The sequence below is a fragment of the Parambassis ranga genome, chromosome 21, assembly GCF_900634625.1.
Source record: "Parambassis ranga chromosome 21, fParRan2.1, whole genome shotgun sequence".
NCBI classification, from domain to species: Eukaryota; Metazoa; Chordata; class Actinopteri; family Ambassidae; genus Parambassis; species Parambassis ranga.
This window is the reverse complement of record NC_041041.1, coordinates 12,860,137-12,878,042: the sequence shown is the minus strand read 5'-3', so window position 1 is coordinate 12,878,042 and position 17,906 is coordinate 12,860,137. Positions and strand designations below refer to the sequence as shown.

General features: G+C 41.5%; 1 protein-coding gene across 5 annotated transcripts in view; it reads left to right on the top strand.

Moving 5' to 3' along the window:
* pkp4 (plakophilin 4) overlaps positions 1-17,906 on the top strand; it is a 64,450-nt gene that overhangs the window by 32,219 nt on the left and 14,325 nt on the right. For 3 of the 5 annotated variants that reach the window (XM_028393160.1, XM_028393158.1, XM_028393162.1), the window contains 7 exons: positions 2,266-2,300; positions 5,313-5,444; positions 5,867-6,060; positions 6,490-7,072; positions 14,032-14,202; positions 16,555-16,765; positions 17,691-17,823. In XM_028393160.1, the coding sequence (XP_028248961.1) occupies positions 2,266-2,300; positions 5,313-5,444; positions 5,867-6,060; positions 6,490-7,072; positions 14,032-14,202; positions 16,555-16,765; positions 17,691-17,823 (1,459 nt within the window). The remainder of the gene's footprint in view (positions 1-2,265; positions 2,301-5,312; positions 5,445-5,866; positions 6,061-6,489; positions 7,073-14,031; positions 14,203-16,554; positions 16,766-17,690; positions 17,824-17,906) is intronic. The other 2 variants (XM_028393161.1, XM_028393159.1) reach the window with 1 other exon arrangement.

Genomic DNA, 17,906 nt, shown 5'->3' with positions numbered 1-17,906 from the left:
TATTTTATCTGCCATGCTTCAGTGAAGCACAACTTGCCTAACTTCCTCTTTTTAATTGCCTGTGTGCTCATTAAAATTCTGAGGGCTGTGTTTCTCAAAGCTCATCTAGTGTCACCTTAGAAGAAAAAAAACAGCAGCATCACTGGGTGCTTCACCAGCATATAGAAAATATTTTATTTTATTTTTTAAAAAAAAGAGTGGTTACAGAGTGAAATAGTCTATTTCTTGGCCTCTGTGTTATAATAACCAGCCTGGGAAAATGTCTGAAAAGTGAATTTCTTTCCCTTTTGGTCAGAAAGTATTTTCATAGGTACTTGAAATTATTAGGTTGTTCATTTTCCCCTGAAAATGACATGTCGTTTAGTTCAGAGTCCTTTTGGTTTAGAATGTAGCATGTTGAAAACTCAAAAAGATTAATGTGTCATAAAATAATAAAATATGACTAATACAATATTATATTAAAACACTACACTAAACTACATACACTAGTAACAGACAAAGACAATAATGATGCAGCAAATGCAGCAACAGTGTTTGCCAGAGCTGTTCATTATAAAATTTATATATATATATATATATATATATATATATATATATATATATATATATATATATATATATATATATACCTCAAACCTTGTGAATATAATAAAGCCATTAATGTTTATAACATCTGTCTAGGGCATCCTGAGGACAGTTTCTGAATGAAATCCAGAGAGCAGTAAAGGCCGGCGACAACAAATTCTCCAAACTCATTCAGGCCATTTTAGAGCTTGTTTCATTGTGTACAACCGTAAACAGCATTAGCATTATATAGCAATGTCAAGACCTTATAATGTTATAGAGAGAAGCCCAATAATTCCCCCTGAGCAGCACTTGGCGTCAGAGAAGAGGAAAACCTCCCCTTTGACAGGAAGAAACCTCTGACGAACCAGATTCAGGGTGGGCAGCCATCTGCCTCGACCGGCTGGGGTGAGAGGAGAGCAGGGAGAGAGAGCGAGAGAGAGAGCGAGAGAGAGAGGGAGAAATGAGTGTTTGAAAAGCAGCAAACTACAAAGAATGAGCAGGCTGGTGGGAACAGTAACTGGAGATCAGAAATATGCAGCTCAGGAGAAAGGGATACCTGCAGAGAGGTACACACAGAGAGGATAGAAAGGAAAAAGAACAGTCTAATGGGAATAAAGGAGACACAGAGTTATTGGCATTTAATAGTGGTATATGAATGTAAGAGATGAGAGTTGCTTAGTGTGTTATTGGAGGTCTCCGGGTATCCTGTGGATATAGCAGCTTAAGGAATGGTTCAGGATCACTTGAGCCAGCAGCAACTGTACGTTTTATCAAAAAAGCCTAATCCTAAAATTAGAAATGCTGTCCACCCTCCTAATTCCACAGGACAGGTGGTAGATAGCTGAAGGTTATCCATCCTATTCCACTTTTCCCATCAACCACAGCCACACCTGTATTCTCAGAGCAAATTTGTGCCAGAATGAGTTCTTAAGATGCAACAAAGTCTGGCCTTTAAGGGCTTTGTACACAAGAACAAGAATTTAAAATTCTATTCATGATTTTTTAGGGAGCCAACAAAGAGAAGCTAATATCCGGCTCAGAGCTCACATTGATGAGCTGCTGGTCCTGGATCGTTCATCACCTGTCACAGCTAACACTCCCTAGATTCTTTCTGTTTCTGTTGCTTGGCATTCAGTGGTTTATCCCTGAATAATAGACACAAAATGTAATCACCCTAAAGCTGGACCACTATTCTCTTGCATCATTCCTTGAAGACTGACTACCTGTGTTAGATTCTGCCCCTCACTGCAATAAATACTGGCATGCACGTCAGGATTATGTCACAATGTCAAGACAGTGAGCTTGAAAGACAGAGTGTGTGAATCTACAGTAGCATTGCTTGACATGTGTTCAGCTCCCATCAGGCTGTGCAGCATGACTATTAAACCCGAACGTGGAAAAACTGCTTCCAGTCCAAAACATTTTTTGTCAGTGCTCAAACAAAACACTCACTGACACCTTTAGGTCTAGATAAACTTAACATGAGTTGTAAACATGAAATAGTGTACTCTGATCCTCCGAGCTGTTTAATTTAAAAGGTGAACCTGTGTTTAAATGCTCCCTATAAAGAAGTATATATGAAGTCTGAAGCGGTGTCTTCCAGATAGATTCACTCCTGTCTCACATTTTTTATGGCATTTCCGGTTTGTTGTGTATTTATTCACTCTTCCATCTTTTGTTTTTTTTTCCCTTATACAGCTCCTCTGAGAAGTCCTTGCCTTGGAGAACTGCAGGTATGTCGCTAAAAAATCCACAGTGATTGTATTGTGTTCGTTTTTCAGTTTGTACCATGTCTGTATGCATTCAGATTATAATAGCATTGGTAGAAGGTCATTTCAGTGTTTACTTATACGTGAAATTACTTAATAATAAACTTGTTGCTCTGGTTATGCAACAGTTGATGTCAAACAATAAATGACTCTTCTCTCATCGCTGTAACATAATAGGCCACAGGGCCACCTACTTTCTCTGGGACATTTGTTGCTGTGGATACCATCTAATACAAAAATATAGCCTTATTTAGGTTAGCTCTCTACAGGTTTGATACAACCTGTGTGTCTATCCTGTGTGAAACTGCTTTCACTATACATTCATTCATTTAACTTTCTGTTTGAGGACATAATAGGTAACACCAAGACCTTGAGTGAGAATACATGTCAACAATGCTATCCTGTGTTCATAATCTTTACTTCTCCAATGAATTAACTATATATGATATGACGTAGTATGAGAGTACAGTCTACTCACAATCATAAATTAACAATACATGTTGTTACAGTCTATAACTGTTCAGCTGTGTGCTTTGCAATCCTCACTAAAACTGTATGTATATTGAGTTGCTGCACGGACATGTCTTATACTTCCACAGTAATCATTGCTACTAGAAGCCTTTTCAGCCAAGCAGTAAGGAGCTCCAGGCATGTTTGTGTTTTAAATAGTTAGACAGGTGTAGTGGAGGGATTTCTCTCAGCCCTCTCTGTGGTCTGTTTGTTTAGCCTGCATCCTTCAAGGATCTTTAGGAGTGATCAGATAATAAATTGAATTTGCTAATGTCTTTCATGGCTTATTAATCGCACAGTTGAATGTTGAATGGCTGAAATGGTCATTAATCTTTTATTGTCGATCCTGTCAGAAGAGCCTATGGGGGCCTCTAGTTGTACATATGCGGTGGGAATATTAATACTACACACTTTCTCATTTGCTTCCCCCATTTCCTTGCTGAATGCATTTCATTAGTGTTGGAACAGCATCAGGGACTAATCACAATCACTGTTTTGCTTTGTATTGATTTCTCATTGTACTGTAGATGATAAATGATAGTCAAAAGAATTCAACTATAAATGTGTGCATTGGGCCACAATTGTCTGTGAGGCTTATTGGCTGCATTTGCTAGTGTATGTCTTAGTATTTGGGATAGACGTGTTACTGTTGAAACAAGTCTTTTAGCCCTGGAAAGAGTCAGCGTATTGTCCTCTGAGAGCAGAGGACAATGGCTCTTTTTCAGACATTCTGTTCTCTTTATGATGGCATTTTACTATATTAAAAAACTCACAATATTTGTAAAAGATAAAGCATGTTGCAGAAATTACAACTTATGTCACTACATAATGCCAGTCATTTCACCAAGTCACCCTGACCAGCTCTCTACTTGAACCCCCATATCTGGGATACCAGTAAACATAGCATTTGTAGCTGTTTGAAGCCACTTTTGTGTCAAAATAATTCCTACTACTATTAGGATTGACCTAGCCTGACCAGTCTCTCTCATATAATGTCATGTCATCATTGTACTGTAGTTAAATCATAGGTATTTTCTGAAAATTACAGAAAATTACTTTGCATCATTTTCCCGCTAGGGTTAGAGAAAGCTTAGACAAAGCTTATTTTCAAATCAAGGAAATACCTTAAAATATGAATAAAATAGATGGAACTGAGGGGATGCTGGTCTGCAGACCCTGGCTAGTAATATTATACAGTCTTATCTATTGCATTAAAAGTCACAAAAATGCTTTGGAGCGGGCAGCTTCAGTGGGCTTACTAAAGTCAGGGAGAGCCGTAGAAATAAACATTCAACTGTCAGATAAGTTTTCAAAGTCATCACACAAACAAATATGAGGAGTGATTTTCTGACAAAGGGTTCTGTCTTTTTCTTTGCTTGGAGTCTCATTCTCCTCCTGTTCCACCTTTGTTCTGTCTTTTTGGCATCTCATTCATCAAATAAGGCACAGTGGGAAAACATTGTGGTAGAGAGTCACTGCCAGAATGCAAGTGGACAGGGGGTAGAAGTTTTGTCACTATTAAGCTTTAGAGGACACATACTTTTTAATCTTGTAGGACCATCTCCTTGTTCTACTGTAAGTGCTTTAAGACCATGGAATGTTGAGATATTTTATATGAATCTATACTACTTCCACTTCAGTTGTAACTACAACAATATTTTCCTAAGAAAAAGACAAAACAAATTGGAAAAACAGGACCAACAATAGACTTAAATGTGTGTGGCTTTTCACAGCAGGCCATGCCCAGTGTGTATTCTGACATTATAACGTTAAAACTTGTTTTAGTTTGGCTTGAGTCAATCCCATCTGTAAACTGGCAGGCGCCCTTAGAAGTCCAGAGGTGGGAGTGCACGATGGCAGGTTGTCAAACACACTAGGCCGATGTGTCAACAGATTTATTCAGCAGGTCAGCTTTGGCAAGGAGGCGGCTCCTTTAAGGGATTCGGCTTTCATTCACACACTAGCTAACCAGACAGGATTTGACAGACCTGGCTGCCAGAGCTGGCCCGTCCGATCCCTGTCTATCGTTCTAATGACTGCTGGGAAGCCCATTGACTCTGGTCATGCCTAACTAGATTGTGACAGTGGGAAAATATTGTGCACAGGCACATTAGTTTCTCTTTGCCACTCTGGTTGTTGTTGTGCATGAAAAGAGGGGGGCGTGGAGAAATGTTAGAGCAGTGAAACTATTTGGGGAATGGCTGAGCCCACAGTCGAGGTGACACGCTACCTAATTTTTGACTTCCCAAATTAGAATAGCAGTAAAATTTAATGACTCCAACTGTACACAAGTGTGAAAGTAATGTTCCAGAAATAATGGTCTGTCATTGTTTCCTCTCGCTTCCAAACACACACAAAAAGTTGACTTCTTTAACAACTATTCTAATCTTTTAGTTGCACACTCTGTGATTGTCTCAGACTCCAAGCTTTTCCTCTCTGACTTTGTGCTTTGCTGTGTCTTCTTAGATGCCTCCGCCTCAGGGGACACCAAGTCTCGGGTGACTGACAGCTCCCAGTCGCCCAGCTACCGCATCAGGACTGAATCAGAGCAGGTGTCTCTGTACTCCCCGGAGCGGTCCTCCCTTCATGAAAGTGAGGGTCTGTTATTGCCTTCTCTCTGTCTTCTGCACTCCTCTCTCCTGCCCTCTTTCTTTCACCTCTCAGCATTCTCCCACTACACTGACTGCAGTTTACATCTGCAAATGATTTCTTTACTTCACTTTTGATCACCCAGGCAGTTTTTCTTGAATTGTGGTCTTTTTGTCCCTGAAGTGTCCCTAAAACTGAACTCTCATCACGGGTTATGAAAGCCTGAATGATGTATCACGGTAGACTGAATAATAGGGTGGCAGAGCTGTTATTCCCCTGCTTTGCCATTTGTCATTAGTTAGGCTACCCAGGTAAAGGTCATGTCTGTTATGAAACCTTTTACGATATGTCTGTCTCCTGTGCGTCTAACCCTTCCCTGTCCTCTGTCCCTTCGTTTCATTCGTGTCTGTCGCGCTCTCGCTCTTTCTCAGGGTCTGCAGGGAATTCATGTAGCTCAACTCAGATGAACTCTTACTCGGACAGTGGCTACCAGGATGCCAGCAGCGGCAACCTCAGCAGCCAGAACCTGGGCAAGGCTGAGCTGAGGATGCAGCACTCCTTTCCCGGGGCTGGCACTGGCACCCTGCGGAGGAATGCCAGGGCTGAGGGCCAGACTTCTGCCCAGGTACTGACGCTACTGACGCTTCACTACATGTATAGCATACAGGGTTGTTGTTTGTCGTGTCGATATATATCTTATCGTACACCTTCTCACAATGTTGACGTTGTCATCAGATTTAATTGTGCCAAAATGGCTGTTACATGTTCTGTGTATAAAGCAATGTAAAGCTTAAAGGGACAGACGGCATGGTGCTCTAAGCACCACAACATAATCATGCTTCATACAGCTTTGTACACAGAGACCGCTGAGAAACCAAATGTTGTTATCACACTATAGAGGGGGGTGGGAAAATAAATATGGCCCAGAGTAAAGTCATACCCTGTGATGAATTTGTGTATGTAATGCTGTGTTGTTTAGCATGTCATTGTCGACATTATTTTTATGTTTTTAATGGATTTACAAAAAAATAATGCACAATTTTCTGACTTGCAGGTTCCTACTGTCACAACAGCAGTGCCTGGCCGTGCTATGCGAAGGGTGAGTTCAGTGCCTTCTCGCTCTCATTCGCCAGCCTACGCCAGCGGTGTGTCCCCCTCCCGTGGCTCTCTGCGTACCTCAGTCGGCAGTTCCTACGGCTCACCTATTGTAACAGAACCCAAGCCTCTTTCCAGCATCTACTCCACAACCCTGCCCACAGCCCAGCGCAGCAGCACCTCTGGTGGCGGTGGCACTGGCTCACCCTACTCCACCCTGAAAAACTCCCCTGCCGCACTGCGACGCATGGGCTCCACAAACTCACGATCTGGCAGCGCTAGCCGCACCACCTCACCCTATCAGGCCTCTGCTGGGTCATCATCGGGCCGCATGGGCTCACCTTTAACGATGGTGGACAATATGAACTCTCCACTGACCAAGCAGCCTACTCACTCATCGTCTCCAGTCAGGGCCAGTATGACTGCTGTGCCCCAGCACTATAGCTCCACTCTACCCCGCTCCCTGATCCACAACACTGACCCATATGGACCCCAGAGTTACGACATTTACGAGAGGATGACGCGACCTGACAGCCTCACAGGTGCTTGCATATACACAGACACAAACACACACATAGCTATTTGGAGTGCTTTATAAAAGTCAAAGGGCAAAGAGTTGATACTGAAATATCTCCTGTCAAATCAGAGTCGATCACTGTGTTGTTTATCTGTGTGTGGATGTATGATTAGGGAAAAGACTGAGTCAATTTACCTACAGAGTATTTTTTAAAAACGGTGTTTCAACAAGATTTGTTATTCAAAGCATAACACAACCTCTAACACTTTTACTCTTAAGACGCCCTTTATTAGATTGTGTTTTTACTTTTCATGCTAAACTTCTCTCAGTTCTCAAGGCTCTGAGTAAACAGTGATAATCTTTTGTATATTTTGTTGGTATGTAGCTTTTTGGCTCTTTTTTTTCTTTCAATATCTGAAAGACAAGAAAGATTGTGAGGTCAGTAGTTGTGCTGGAGTGTATTCAAAACTTGGTTCTTGCTAGAAGACAAATATTAGCTGAAAGCACATAGCAGATTGGTTTTGCTGTTAACAATAGATTGGAATGTTTGATGTGTATTTTAGCTGCTTGTGAAAAACCCATAAAAGCGAATAGAAAAACGTTATGCAGTAAATCCTGATAGGCTGTATGGCTGCAGTGTAAGACCGGCCAGTGTTACATACAAACACCCAGCAGTGATGTCACAGTTAGGCTTGTGCAAAATCGTATCGTGTGCAATTAATCGTCAGAAAAACTGTAATCGATTAATATTTGCCACTTATCGATTACGGCGATTAGTGCCTCGTCATGATGACGCATTTTTGTGTGCGGCGTAGTCTCACCATCACCCGCGCACATGTGAGCCCACAATAACAATAAAAAGGCAGTGGTGTTCAGTTAAATAATGCGGAGCAGCACGTTCCTAACATAAGTTCAACGTCTGTCACCATAAGCCCGAGCACGAAGAAAGCGCAGCGAGGACACAACACTACACTACAGCTGTATATAGAGCCGCGACATGCATTAGGTGACGCGTGTAGCGTTGGTTGTTGCTATAGTAACTGAATTATTGCTCGTATCAAAGGAATGAACTCCGATCTTTATTTACGGACTCCACAGCAACATAGGAAACATTACAACAGCGAAGTCTCCTCCAGCAGATATTGGAAAGAATCCCACTCAGCCGAGAATCCGCGGTACGTTTAGTCATCGTGCTGCTTACGACCAAACGAAGCGCTGGAAGAACGCAACGCAGGTTGATTTGCACAGACACACATTTAAATGTGAAATTGTCCGGTTTGTTTGTTTGTTTGTTTTTTCTGCTGCTGTTCTACAGTCTGAGTGAAAACATGCACTAGTGTGGGACATATTCAGTCACAGGTTCATTTGCACAGACACATTGTTTTAACTTGAAATAATCACTGATGTGACTTTTCTGAACTTTGTTTGTCTATTTGTCTGTTTAATTTTAATGTTGACATGCTTTGTGACCTTAAGATAAAAACATTTGAAGGACAAAGTTACTTTAAATGTTTGCTTCATTATTATTTTGAAGCAGTTTGTGCCTCAATATTATCAATACATATTTCCATGGCTGGTTGGTGCCTAATCACCAGCTTAACCTGTTAGAATGAAGTAGTTAACTTGACTGATAATTTGTCGGTATCATGCTAGAACACTGTGCCAATTTAGAGTCAAAAACATGTCAGTGCAACTGTCATCAATTAATCGTCAAATTAATCGTTATCGGCTAAATGCCACAATTAATCGTGATTAATTTTTTTGCCAATATCGCCCAACCCTAGTCACAGTGCACCAACACACTTCTACATCACCAAGGTGACCACTGGGCACCACCAAGACCTTTAATCACTGTTATCTGAAGAATCAATCATCCTGGTTGACGTTATTTGTATGCGGCGGTTATTCAGAGACAGTATTTGTTTTCAGGTTGGTGGCACATAATTTAATCATACACATGAGGAGGTGTCCTGATGTAGTGAAAAAATGGAGAAGGTAGAAGAAAACATTTTCACTACTCATAATGGAGTTCTTTCCAAATCCATTATTTTGATGGGTGCATTATCAAGGCTATATTGTGGGTAATCACTGAGGGGAAAAATGAGGTGGCTCTACAACTGTGTGTGGTGTTGGTGTGGGTGTGTTTGCTTGCTTGTGTGTGTGATTTATTCCACAGATCAGGAAGATAATTATTGAAGAACCTGCTTACCCAAACTAGTTTTTATGTGTCATCCTTTTCAGAGAATGAGAAAAATGAGAGCTGGCGTAGTGTTTTCTAACAAAACATGTATCTTGTTCTAATCTGGAGCCGACCAGATTTCCCCCAGGGCACCAGAAAGAGGCCAATTTAGTGCTCACTCTTTCCAGACTCTGAGGTTAAGCTATCTGCTTTACATAAAAAACAACACCTAAGGATAATACAAATCACAGCTTTGTTCATATTTTGGTAAAATGTGTGTGAAAATAAGCTCTCACTTAGCAAATCAGTGATACTACTGTATTTTAATTGACTCATTTCCTGTTGGCTTCATGCTGCATGGGGATGTCCTCAGATGCCCTCGTTGATGGTGACATTCAAGGTGAACTTGGTTGTTGTGCTCCACCGCTTTTCAGTCATTCCCACTCTTGTCGTGTTAACATCTAGGTGTTGCATGTGCATCTTTTATTTACCGGTCTAATCATTTCACTCAGTTATGTCTACGTGTTAATTGTAGTAGAAATATCCCAAGCTGCTCTGCGGATTTAGAGCACTGTCTTTGGGAAAGAGAATTTAGAGGTTTAGAGAGTTTTGTGACTCGTCGAGAGTCTTTCTGCTTGTGTTGTAGTAATGTTGTTACACCTCTGGGGCCACATGCTGTTTCTGTAGTCAGTGGGATGATATGATTTTAGTTTTGTTAATTTCTTGGCCTTATTATTTGAAATGGTTTAGAAACTGTTAATCCTTCTGATTTTTTTTTTCATTGTGAAAGTTCATGTTTTAAGCTGATTTTATAGTCTGGTTCAGCTACACACATGTGGCTGCAATGACTGATAATGTGTCCAGCAGATACAAAAGGGGGTTTCAGTTTTCTTAGCAGACTGCGGCAACAGTCTTCTTTTCTGCTCTCTCTCTCTTTCTGGTAAAGCATCCCTCCTACATCCTCCTCCTCCCTCATCTCTTTCTCTCTTGTTTTGGTCTCACTCTTTCCCCCCTTCCCCCTCCTCCCACTGTCTCGCTTTTCTCACAAACACATCATCTGCACTTTGCTTTTATCACAGTAATTTGTTACAAGTGTCTGATGAGCCATCGTGTAGTGGGAAATGGGATGATCCGGCTGAATTTGGAGCATTTGGCAAGTGTGTTGCAGCACCCCAATCTGGTGGTGGTTTTCTGTCTGTGACACTATATATTTTTCATCCTGGCCTCAGCATGTTCCTGCTTCGTCACACATTTTGTTGACTCCTGCCCCTTTTTGTTAAGTTTCATTTTTTTATTCCTGACTGCATTCCTTTGCCCACCCACCTGACTCCCCTCCCCTGCACTGTCACTGGCAGGTTGTCATAGCTTTCCTCTGCTGCTGAAAAATGAAGACAAATTGTCCTTAATAATGTGCTCGTTACACTCAATGTCCATTTTCAGAGCAGAGTGGGACAAAAAGAGAGCAAGAGGAAATGGCATGTCTCCATGTTCGCTCTTATCTTGCCTATTTTTACCACGATTCTCATTTGTATGTATAATGGTTTTCTGATATCTCATCACAGTTTTATTTAAAGATTTCAGTTTGTTTAGAAATGGCTTTTTTGGAAAATAATTTCAGTTGAGGAATGCTTTCAGCTGCATCCATTTAAGTGTTTGTTTCTCTGGAGCGAGCACGCGCCAAGCCGCCACCGCCCTTCATCTAGCCTCTGCCAAGTGTAATCTGTTAAAGCCACGGTGAGAGGACTGAGGGGGAGAATTAAATGACTATAACGCAGCAGGAATGTGGGCCATTCATCCTCAATGGACAGCAGTATGTTATTTCTCCCTGACAATTTGCAGATGCTTTTAGAAGTGACTGCAGCCCTTCTATCAGGGGAACAGAATAAAGAAGGCAGACAGATTAGCCTCCTCTAAGGTTGTTTGAATGTTGCTGCTTTCAGGAGTCAGGCTGCTGAGAGGGAGAGATACGCATGAAGGCTCCTGTGCCTGGGAGATTCTGTCCCTCTCACTTGGTCACAGCTGTGCCAAAAGCCCCGGTTTATGTGGCCAGGCTTTACATGGGACGAGGAGTCTCTGGTGGTCCTAGATGGCCTCATTAACCCTCCTTTCATTTTCATCCTTTTTCTCCCATCCCCTCTTATATTTTCTGCTGCTTTTCTTTTCCTGAAGTCTTCCCACTACCTCTTCTCTCTCCATATCCTTACCCCCTTCAAACCTTTGAACAAGAGAAGCTGAACTGATTTCCTGCCAAGCTGCTGCTACTCGCTATTGTGTGCGCTGCCACAGAGTGAAAGGCTTCCTGGGCTATTGAGTGTGCCACTACTGCACACAGCAGCAGAATTACTCTTCTTTTTTTTGCTCAGTTTTACTCTCCATATTGCATGCCCCAAATTTTAAACTGTTTGTTTATACTGTATGTTTTTGAGAATTTTAATAGAACCCATACGTTAGCCTGATATTGTGAATCAGCTGCAAATATTATGGCTGCAACGGTTTATTTAGCATCAAGCCATGCCAAGCCAAGAGAACACTAAAAGCTAAGAGACATTCACCATAGAGTGTCTAAACACTGTAAGCTGCTCCAAATGCATTGCATTAAGTGGCTCATTACTTTTTAGAAGCATATTTTTTTAACAGCTAATTAAAAAGTATGAAACATGTATTATTGTTATTTTACCCAGCCTAAACAACCTGCCTGCACTTAAAGTGGTGGTCTAGTCCGACTTTTAAACAGAGTTCAAATGGCCACAAAATATTATATTGTGATGTTGTTATACTTAACATTTTCCCTTATTAGAGACCACTTCAGATCTGCAAAAATACTTTAATTTTACACTTCATCTAAGGACACAAACAAACATTTCTCTAGTTCATTTGCAGCACACGAACAAAAGGGATGACCAGGGCTCCTGCATGCTATTTCTGACTTTATATACTATCAAGTGTATATATATAAGTAAGTGAAATATATGCGTCTGTATGCTAGTATTTGGTCTTACAGGCTAATGGGAATATTCAACAAGTCCTATGTGAACCAGTACTTAAATATATTTTCTGCACTAATCGAGACCAATACTAAACTTCTTAAACCAGCTGCCTGCTTCTCCTTCAGTGTTCAGCATCTGTGTTTCTAAATGCTTCAGAGGTTACTCTTCTGTCTGAATCTACATCTAAAGTCTTTACTCACTCTGCCCCTAGAGCCACTCTGCTCATAAAGGTAGACAAAATATGCTTATTTATTAATTTCCTCAGTCTCAAACTGTGACAAGATGCCCTCATTTAACCGGTTCTGCATGGCAGAGCTGGTGTTCAGCGGGCTGGGCTCATGCAGTTGGAGAAGGCCCAAGTGACGTTTGTGGAGCTCCTGAAATGTGCAGTGAGCAGTAAGTTGCCAACTGTATACGGCTCCACCGGGGTTCACGGTGTAGTGAGCTTCACTGATGTGAGGTTTAACACAAACATAGGCATGAAGATCACTTAAACTGTGTGGGTTTATTTGACAAGAGTGAAGATACAAGAAAAGGAAACATCTTTATATCCACGGTGCCCTCTACATTTTTATTGCATAAGAGCCTAACCCATTTAAGCCATCTTAATAATTAAACAGTAAAAGCCTGGCCCTATTGAGCCTTTAAAAAAAGGTTTGTTGTGTCACAATAGCATATACAGCTCTGGGTTTAATTTAATCAGGGAATGATTGGCTGAGTCAGCCCATAAGTGTGGTCCATTTTCAAGCATTAGCCCTGCTTATTTTCATAGAAACTATGCAGCCCATTATCCATCGCCTAGTCAAATTAATTGGGACATTTTTTCCAATCAGTGTTTTAATCCATTTTTTTTCTTAATGCTGTTTCTACCTATCTAATGTATTTCTGGTAGCTCAGCTCTCACCCTGCAAAGAGTATTGGCATTTTATTTTATTTATTCATATGCTTACATGCTAATGCCATTTAATGGTTGTATTGTAAAACATCATAACAACAGTATGTAATGCATTAACATTTACACAGAATGCATTTTAACATGTATACTTTTGACATTGTGACATAAATTGTCATAAATGTATGGAGCAACAGATGTTTGCATTATGTCTACAAGTCCAGTTGCCTCGCTTCATCCTCCTGAATGAAAATGACCTGGATGTGTGAGAATCTTTATCGACAGCAGATATGGATATTGCCTCATTGTGCTGTTATTGTTTTACATCTGGCATGAATCTGAGACACACTGAACTCCCACCTCTGTCAGGCTAGCATAATTTATGTCTGATTACAGAAGCTGCTTGTTGTATGACATGTTTCCCAGCATCTGCTGTGGTTGATGGTTCCTATTCTTCCTGGCGAAGCACTGTTGGCTGCAGTCAGCCCTCATCCTTGGCTCATTTTAGCCGTTTAAAGCCAGATTTATTATCTTCTACTAAAAGCAGAGCTCACTGACAACACCCATGAAAGAGGGATACTTTAGTATATGTAGCAGTGTAAAGACTGTATACTTTGATTTACAAAGGTAATTATCATGTTTTGTCAACTCATGTGTTTTTTGTTGTACATTTTACTTTCTACCAGGTCACTGGTTTCCAGTATGAACAACAACATACAATATAGCATGTCGTTCATTTCTGTCATGTTTGCATCATGGCTGCATGTAATTTACCATCAGTTTTGCAAGTCGTTTAACTTTTTGCACGTTGTTATGGAGGTGCTAATTGTGATTAATGACCTGATTGACTGACCACAACATCTGTCTGCAAACTCCTCTATAAACTTGTAACACTCATCTGCTATTTTTTTTTATTACATCTGCAGGAATGAGGAGTTCATACACCAGTCAGCACAGCCAGCTGGGCCAGGACTTACGGTCAACCGTGTCTCCCGACCGACACATAGCACCAATTTATGAGGACCGGACATTCCAGGGTCCATTGTACCGCAGCCCCAGCCACACCCAGCAGAGCACCCTCTACAGGAGCACCTCAGGTGGGTCCCACAGTATTTTATAGTACAACACCACATTTTGCAGTCTGATTTTTCTGCAGCGATGTGAATCATCTTTCAGACAATTCAGAAGCTACTGCTGTGTATGCGTACAACTAATTCTAAATGTAGCTGCTTCCTTTAAAAGTAACTGAGTTGAACAATTTTTCAGTTGAGAGGATATGTTTTTTATTTGGTTTTTAATACTTTCTTCTTTTAAGGATAGTAGTGATAGTGATTCGAAGCGTTGTTGTTTTGGTGGTGGTTTCCACATGGTTTTCTACAGTTATAGTAAAAATGGCCTACATTAGTTAAAATATATTAAAAAAAACTGTCATGTCCCATTGCAAGAACAAAATTTCCCAACAAGCTGTTTTATATATTTATTTATTTTAACATTTATTTAACTTAGCTCCAAGAAATACTTCTATGCCTATCTGTGGTAGGCAAAACCCTGTTATAATAAGGTTTATTGCAGTCATGCATCTCTTCCCATGCCAGTCTGCAATAGTTTTTGCACCATGCAAAAGCAGCTGGGGGAAACCCCGCTGTGGCTAACAGACGCCACACAGAGTTTTTGTTTTGAAAGTGTGTGACAAATCAGGCTCCAATTATTCCCAAATCTACCAAAAAAAAAACTCCTCCTGGTTTTCTTATTTTCCTCCGTTTTCTCTCTTCATTTCTCTCCACTCTGTACCTTCATGCAGTCAAGATGAGAGGCTCCTGCTTTCTATTTGTTATGTAGTGGATATTGACTTCAAATATCTCTTAGTCTTTACTATTTAACCTTGACAGCGGTGTATTGTCTTCTCTTTAGGAACACCATTGTCTTTCCATCTCTCCTTTAGCTCTATTTGTGTTATGTCTTGCTTCTTGTCTTTTCTCTGCTATCCTTTCCATGCCTGCCTCCCTCCCCTTCCTCCGTCCGCTGTCAGGTAGACACGGCGAGACATGAGTTAATAGGCAGGTTCTGATATGTCATCCTGCCACAAAAGAGTCCATTAACCGTGTGTCACACAGAGAATGAGACCGAAGGATGAAGGGGCCAGGCAACAGCTTGGTTACCCACTGCCACATCTCCTGATGTTGGCATCCTGCTCTCATCATCTCTCCTGCCTCAGATACACATGCTTACTTTTCCCCCCCTCTCTCTCTCTCTCTCTCTCTCTCTCTCTCTCTCTCTCTCTCACACACCCTGTGCCTTGGCACACCTGAGTTCTGGTTAGCCCAATAAATTGCTAATAAATGCTATTGATGCTGTGAAGAAGCCACACATACAAGCATTGCATTTTGGGGTTGTTTGAGGACCTTGCACTGTAATGTTTTGCAGGTGCAGGGTTTTTATGTTAAATAAAAATATCAACCTTTTTATGTAAAGGTGAGGAATAAAATTTAAATAGTGCTTCTAAAACTGCAAGACCGCATTGTGTTGTTTATCAGTTGCCTTCCAGTTTTTTTTTGGCTCTGTAAGGTTACATACTGGGAGATACATTTTGCAGAGTAGAGCTGCTGCCCAGCATAGAAGTGCACTGATGCGAGAAATTGTGTTCTTGGAGTAGCCCCACAAGTTGACGTCTTGGTTCCTGGTAGGAGGGAGTTTGAGCGTGCTCATGCCCAGTTCTGATGGCTGATACAGATCTGACCGGCACAGCAGTCACACTGCCACACATCACGTGATTCCGGTGAGAAGGAGGGCTAAATCTCACCAGCTTGTTTACGCAGTTCTGTGTTTGTGACCCACCGTGTTAAAAAACTAGGTCATAAAATCACTCAGAGCAAATATAACAAGGGAAGATGACTGTAGTGGGATGCTCTCGGGCTGACGTCTCAGCATGTTTGTGTTTGTGAGTCTTCTGCTTTACTAGTGCACAGTATGTTTTGACTGTTTTTGGAGCTCGTCATGGTTTACCAGATTCTCTCTGCTGTTCCTGGATAAGTTACTGTAAGAATATAATCTCGCAAAGGAGCAAGAAGGAGGTGAAGAAAGAACTTGTGGATCATCAAACAGGTTAAGTATCCTTGTCCTCTCTGAAAACCAGCAAGACCCCTCTGGCTAAACACAATCTCGTAAAAACAAAACGACAAGTAAAGCAGTCTTTGAAGGAGAAGAGTCCTGCTTTGTGCAACCCTGGGAGCTGTGTTTTATCCTTGTCATTAATTGGTTCCAGATTTGAGAATTTGCTGAGTCTGACAGAACAGCTACATGTTTGTATTTTCAGCTTAGTTTTAAAGACGTATGCTAAGTGTGGGCAAAGCTCAGAATTTGGCTGCAAAAAGGTTTGAAGACTGCTAATCTGTACTAACAATGCTTGGCATCATGTGATATTTTTAATCTCTTTTGTTTTGCTTCCTCAGGTGTGGGGAGTCTGCAGAGGACACCCAGCCAGCGAAGTGCAATGACTTACCAAAGAAACAACTATGCTCTTAACACAGCGGCCACCTATGCTGATCCATATCGCTCAGCGCAGTACCGGCCCTCTGATCCCAACTACGTTCGGCAGGCTGTTGTCATGGATGATAGTGCCACCCGCTCCCCTTCAATAGACAGCATTCAGAAAGATCCCAGGTAAGCACTGTTCACATTTCTAGCAGTTTTTACTGTTAGATTTATTCTGTGGTTAGTGACCAGCATAGTGGTAAAGGGGACTGCTTGTGCTTACAAGGCAACCCTGTTCTGCTGGGTCAACATCGGTGTCCTTTTACTATTCAAACACAGAGCCCCACTGGGAAGCCACACGCTCAGCTCTAGCCATTAAGCTTGCCTCTTAACAATAGATTCTCAGATGCACTAAAGTGCTGTGTGTGCTCTTGTCGTACAGACGTGTGGAAGTGTGGCGAGTGGATTGACACTTGCCGTAACCTGTGACCCGGCACACTGGGAGCTTTGTTTACAAAAGTATGAGGCTGTAGCATGTAACTACGAGAAGTGAGTGCACCACAGGGATTTTCCTGACCTGGGTCTTTCCAGGAAGTACAACACAGTGAAGGTTCCTTTAGAATATTTTGCACAGATTTCTTGTCCAGGAAAATCCTCTCGTGTAATTTTTCAGCTCTGGCTCGAAGACAGATTTATAGTGACCAGCTGGGGTCTTGTTGCATGTGATTCACACACAGCGAGAGAGAAAGGTGTTTCTGCTCGGACACAAGTAATTTCATTTTATAAGCTGGTTTGGGATACATGTGTATAGCTACAACTTACACAATTTAAACTGTAACTTATTATTGCATGCATTTCAAGTGCAGTCCAGATACAGTCCATCCTCTCTTCTTTTCTTAGCGTGCTGCATACAGAAAATCTGTAATCCAAGTGTGACCAAACTGTTATATAGAACCGGATGTGAATGTAATTTCCTGGCTTTATCAGTTTGCCCTAAGGTGCTGAAGTATTCATTTTCAGAGAGGAAAAAGTGGCCGTGGTTTTTAAGGAGGCAACACTCTTTCTGACTCTTGTCATCACGCTGATACCTTTTCACCCCCACCTGTACTTCTAGAGAGTTTGCGTGGCGTGACCCAGAGCTGATGGAGGTAATTCACATGCTGCAGCACCACTTCCCCTCGGTGCAGGCCAACGCAGCTGCCTATCTGCAGCACCTGTGCTTCGGTGATAATCGAGTTAAGACGGAGGTAGGTGTCTGCGCCACTCATCATCATGCTGTGTCTTATAGGCTTAGTGAAAACAGTCTCATTAGGGCAACAAATACAAAAAG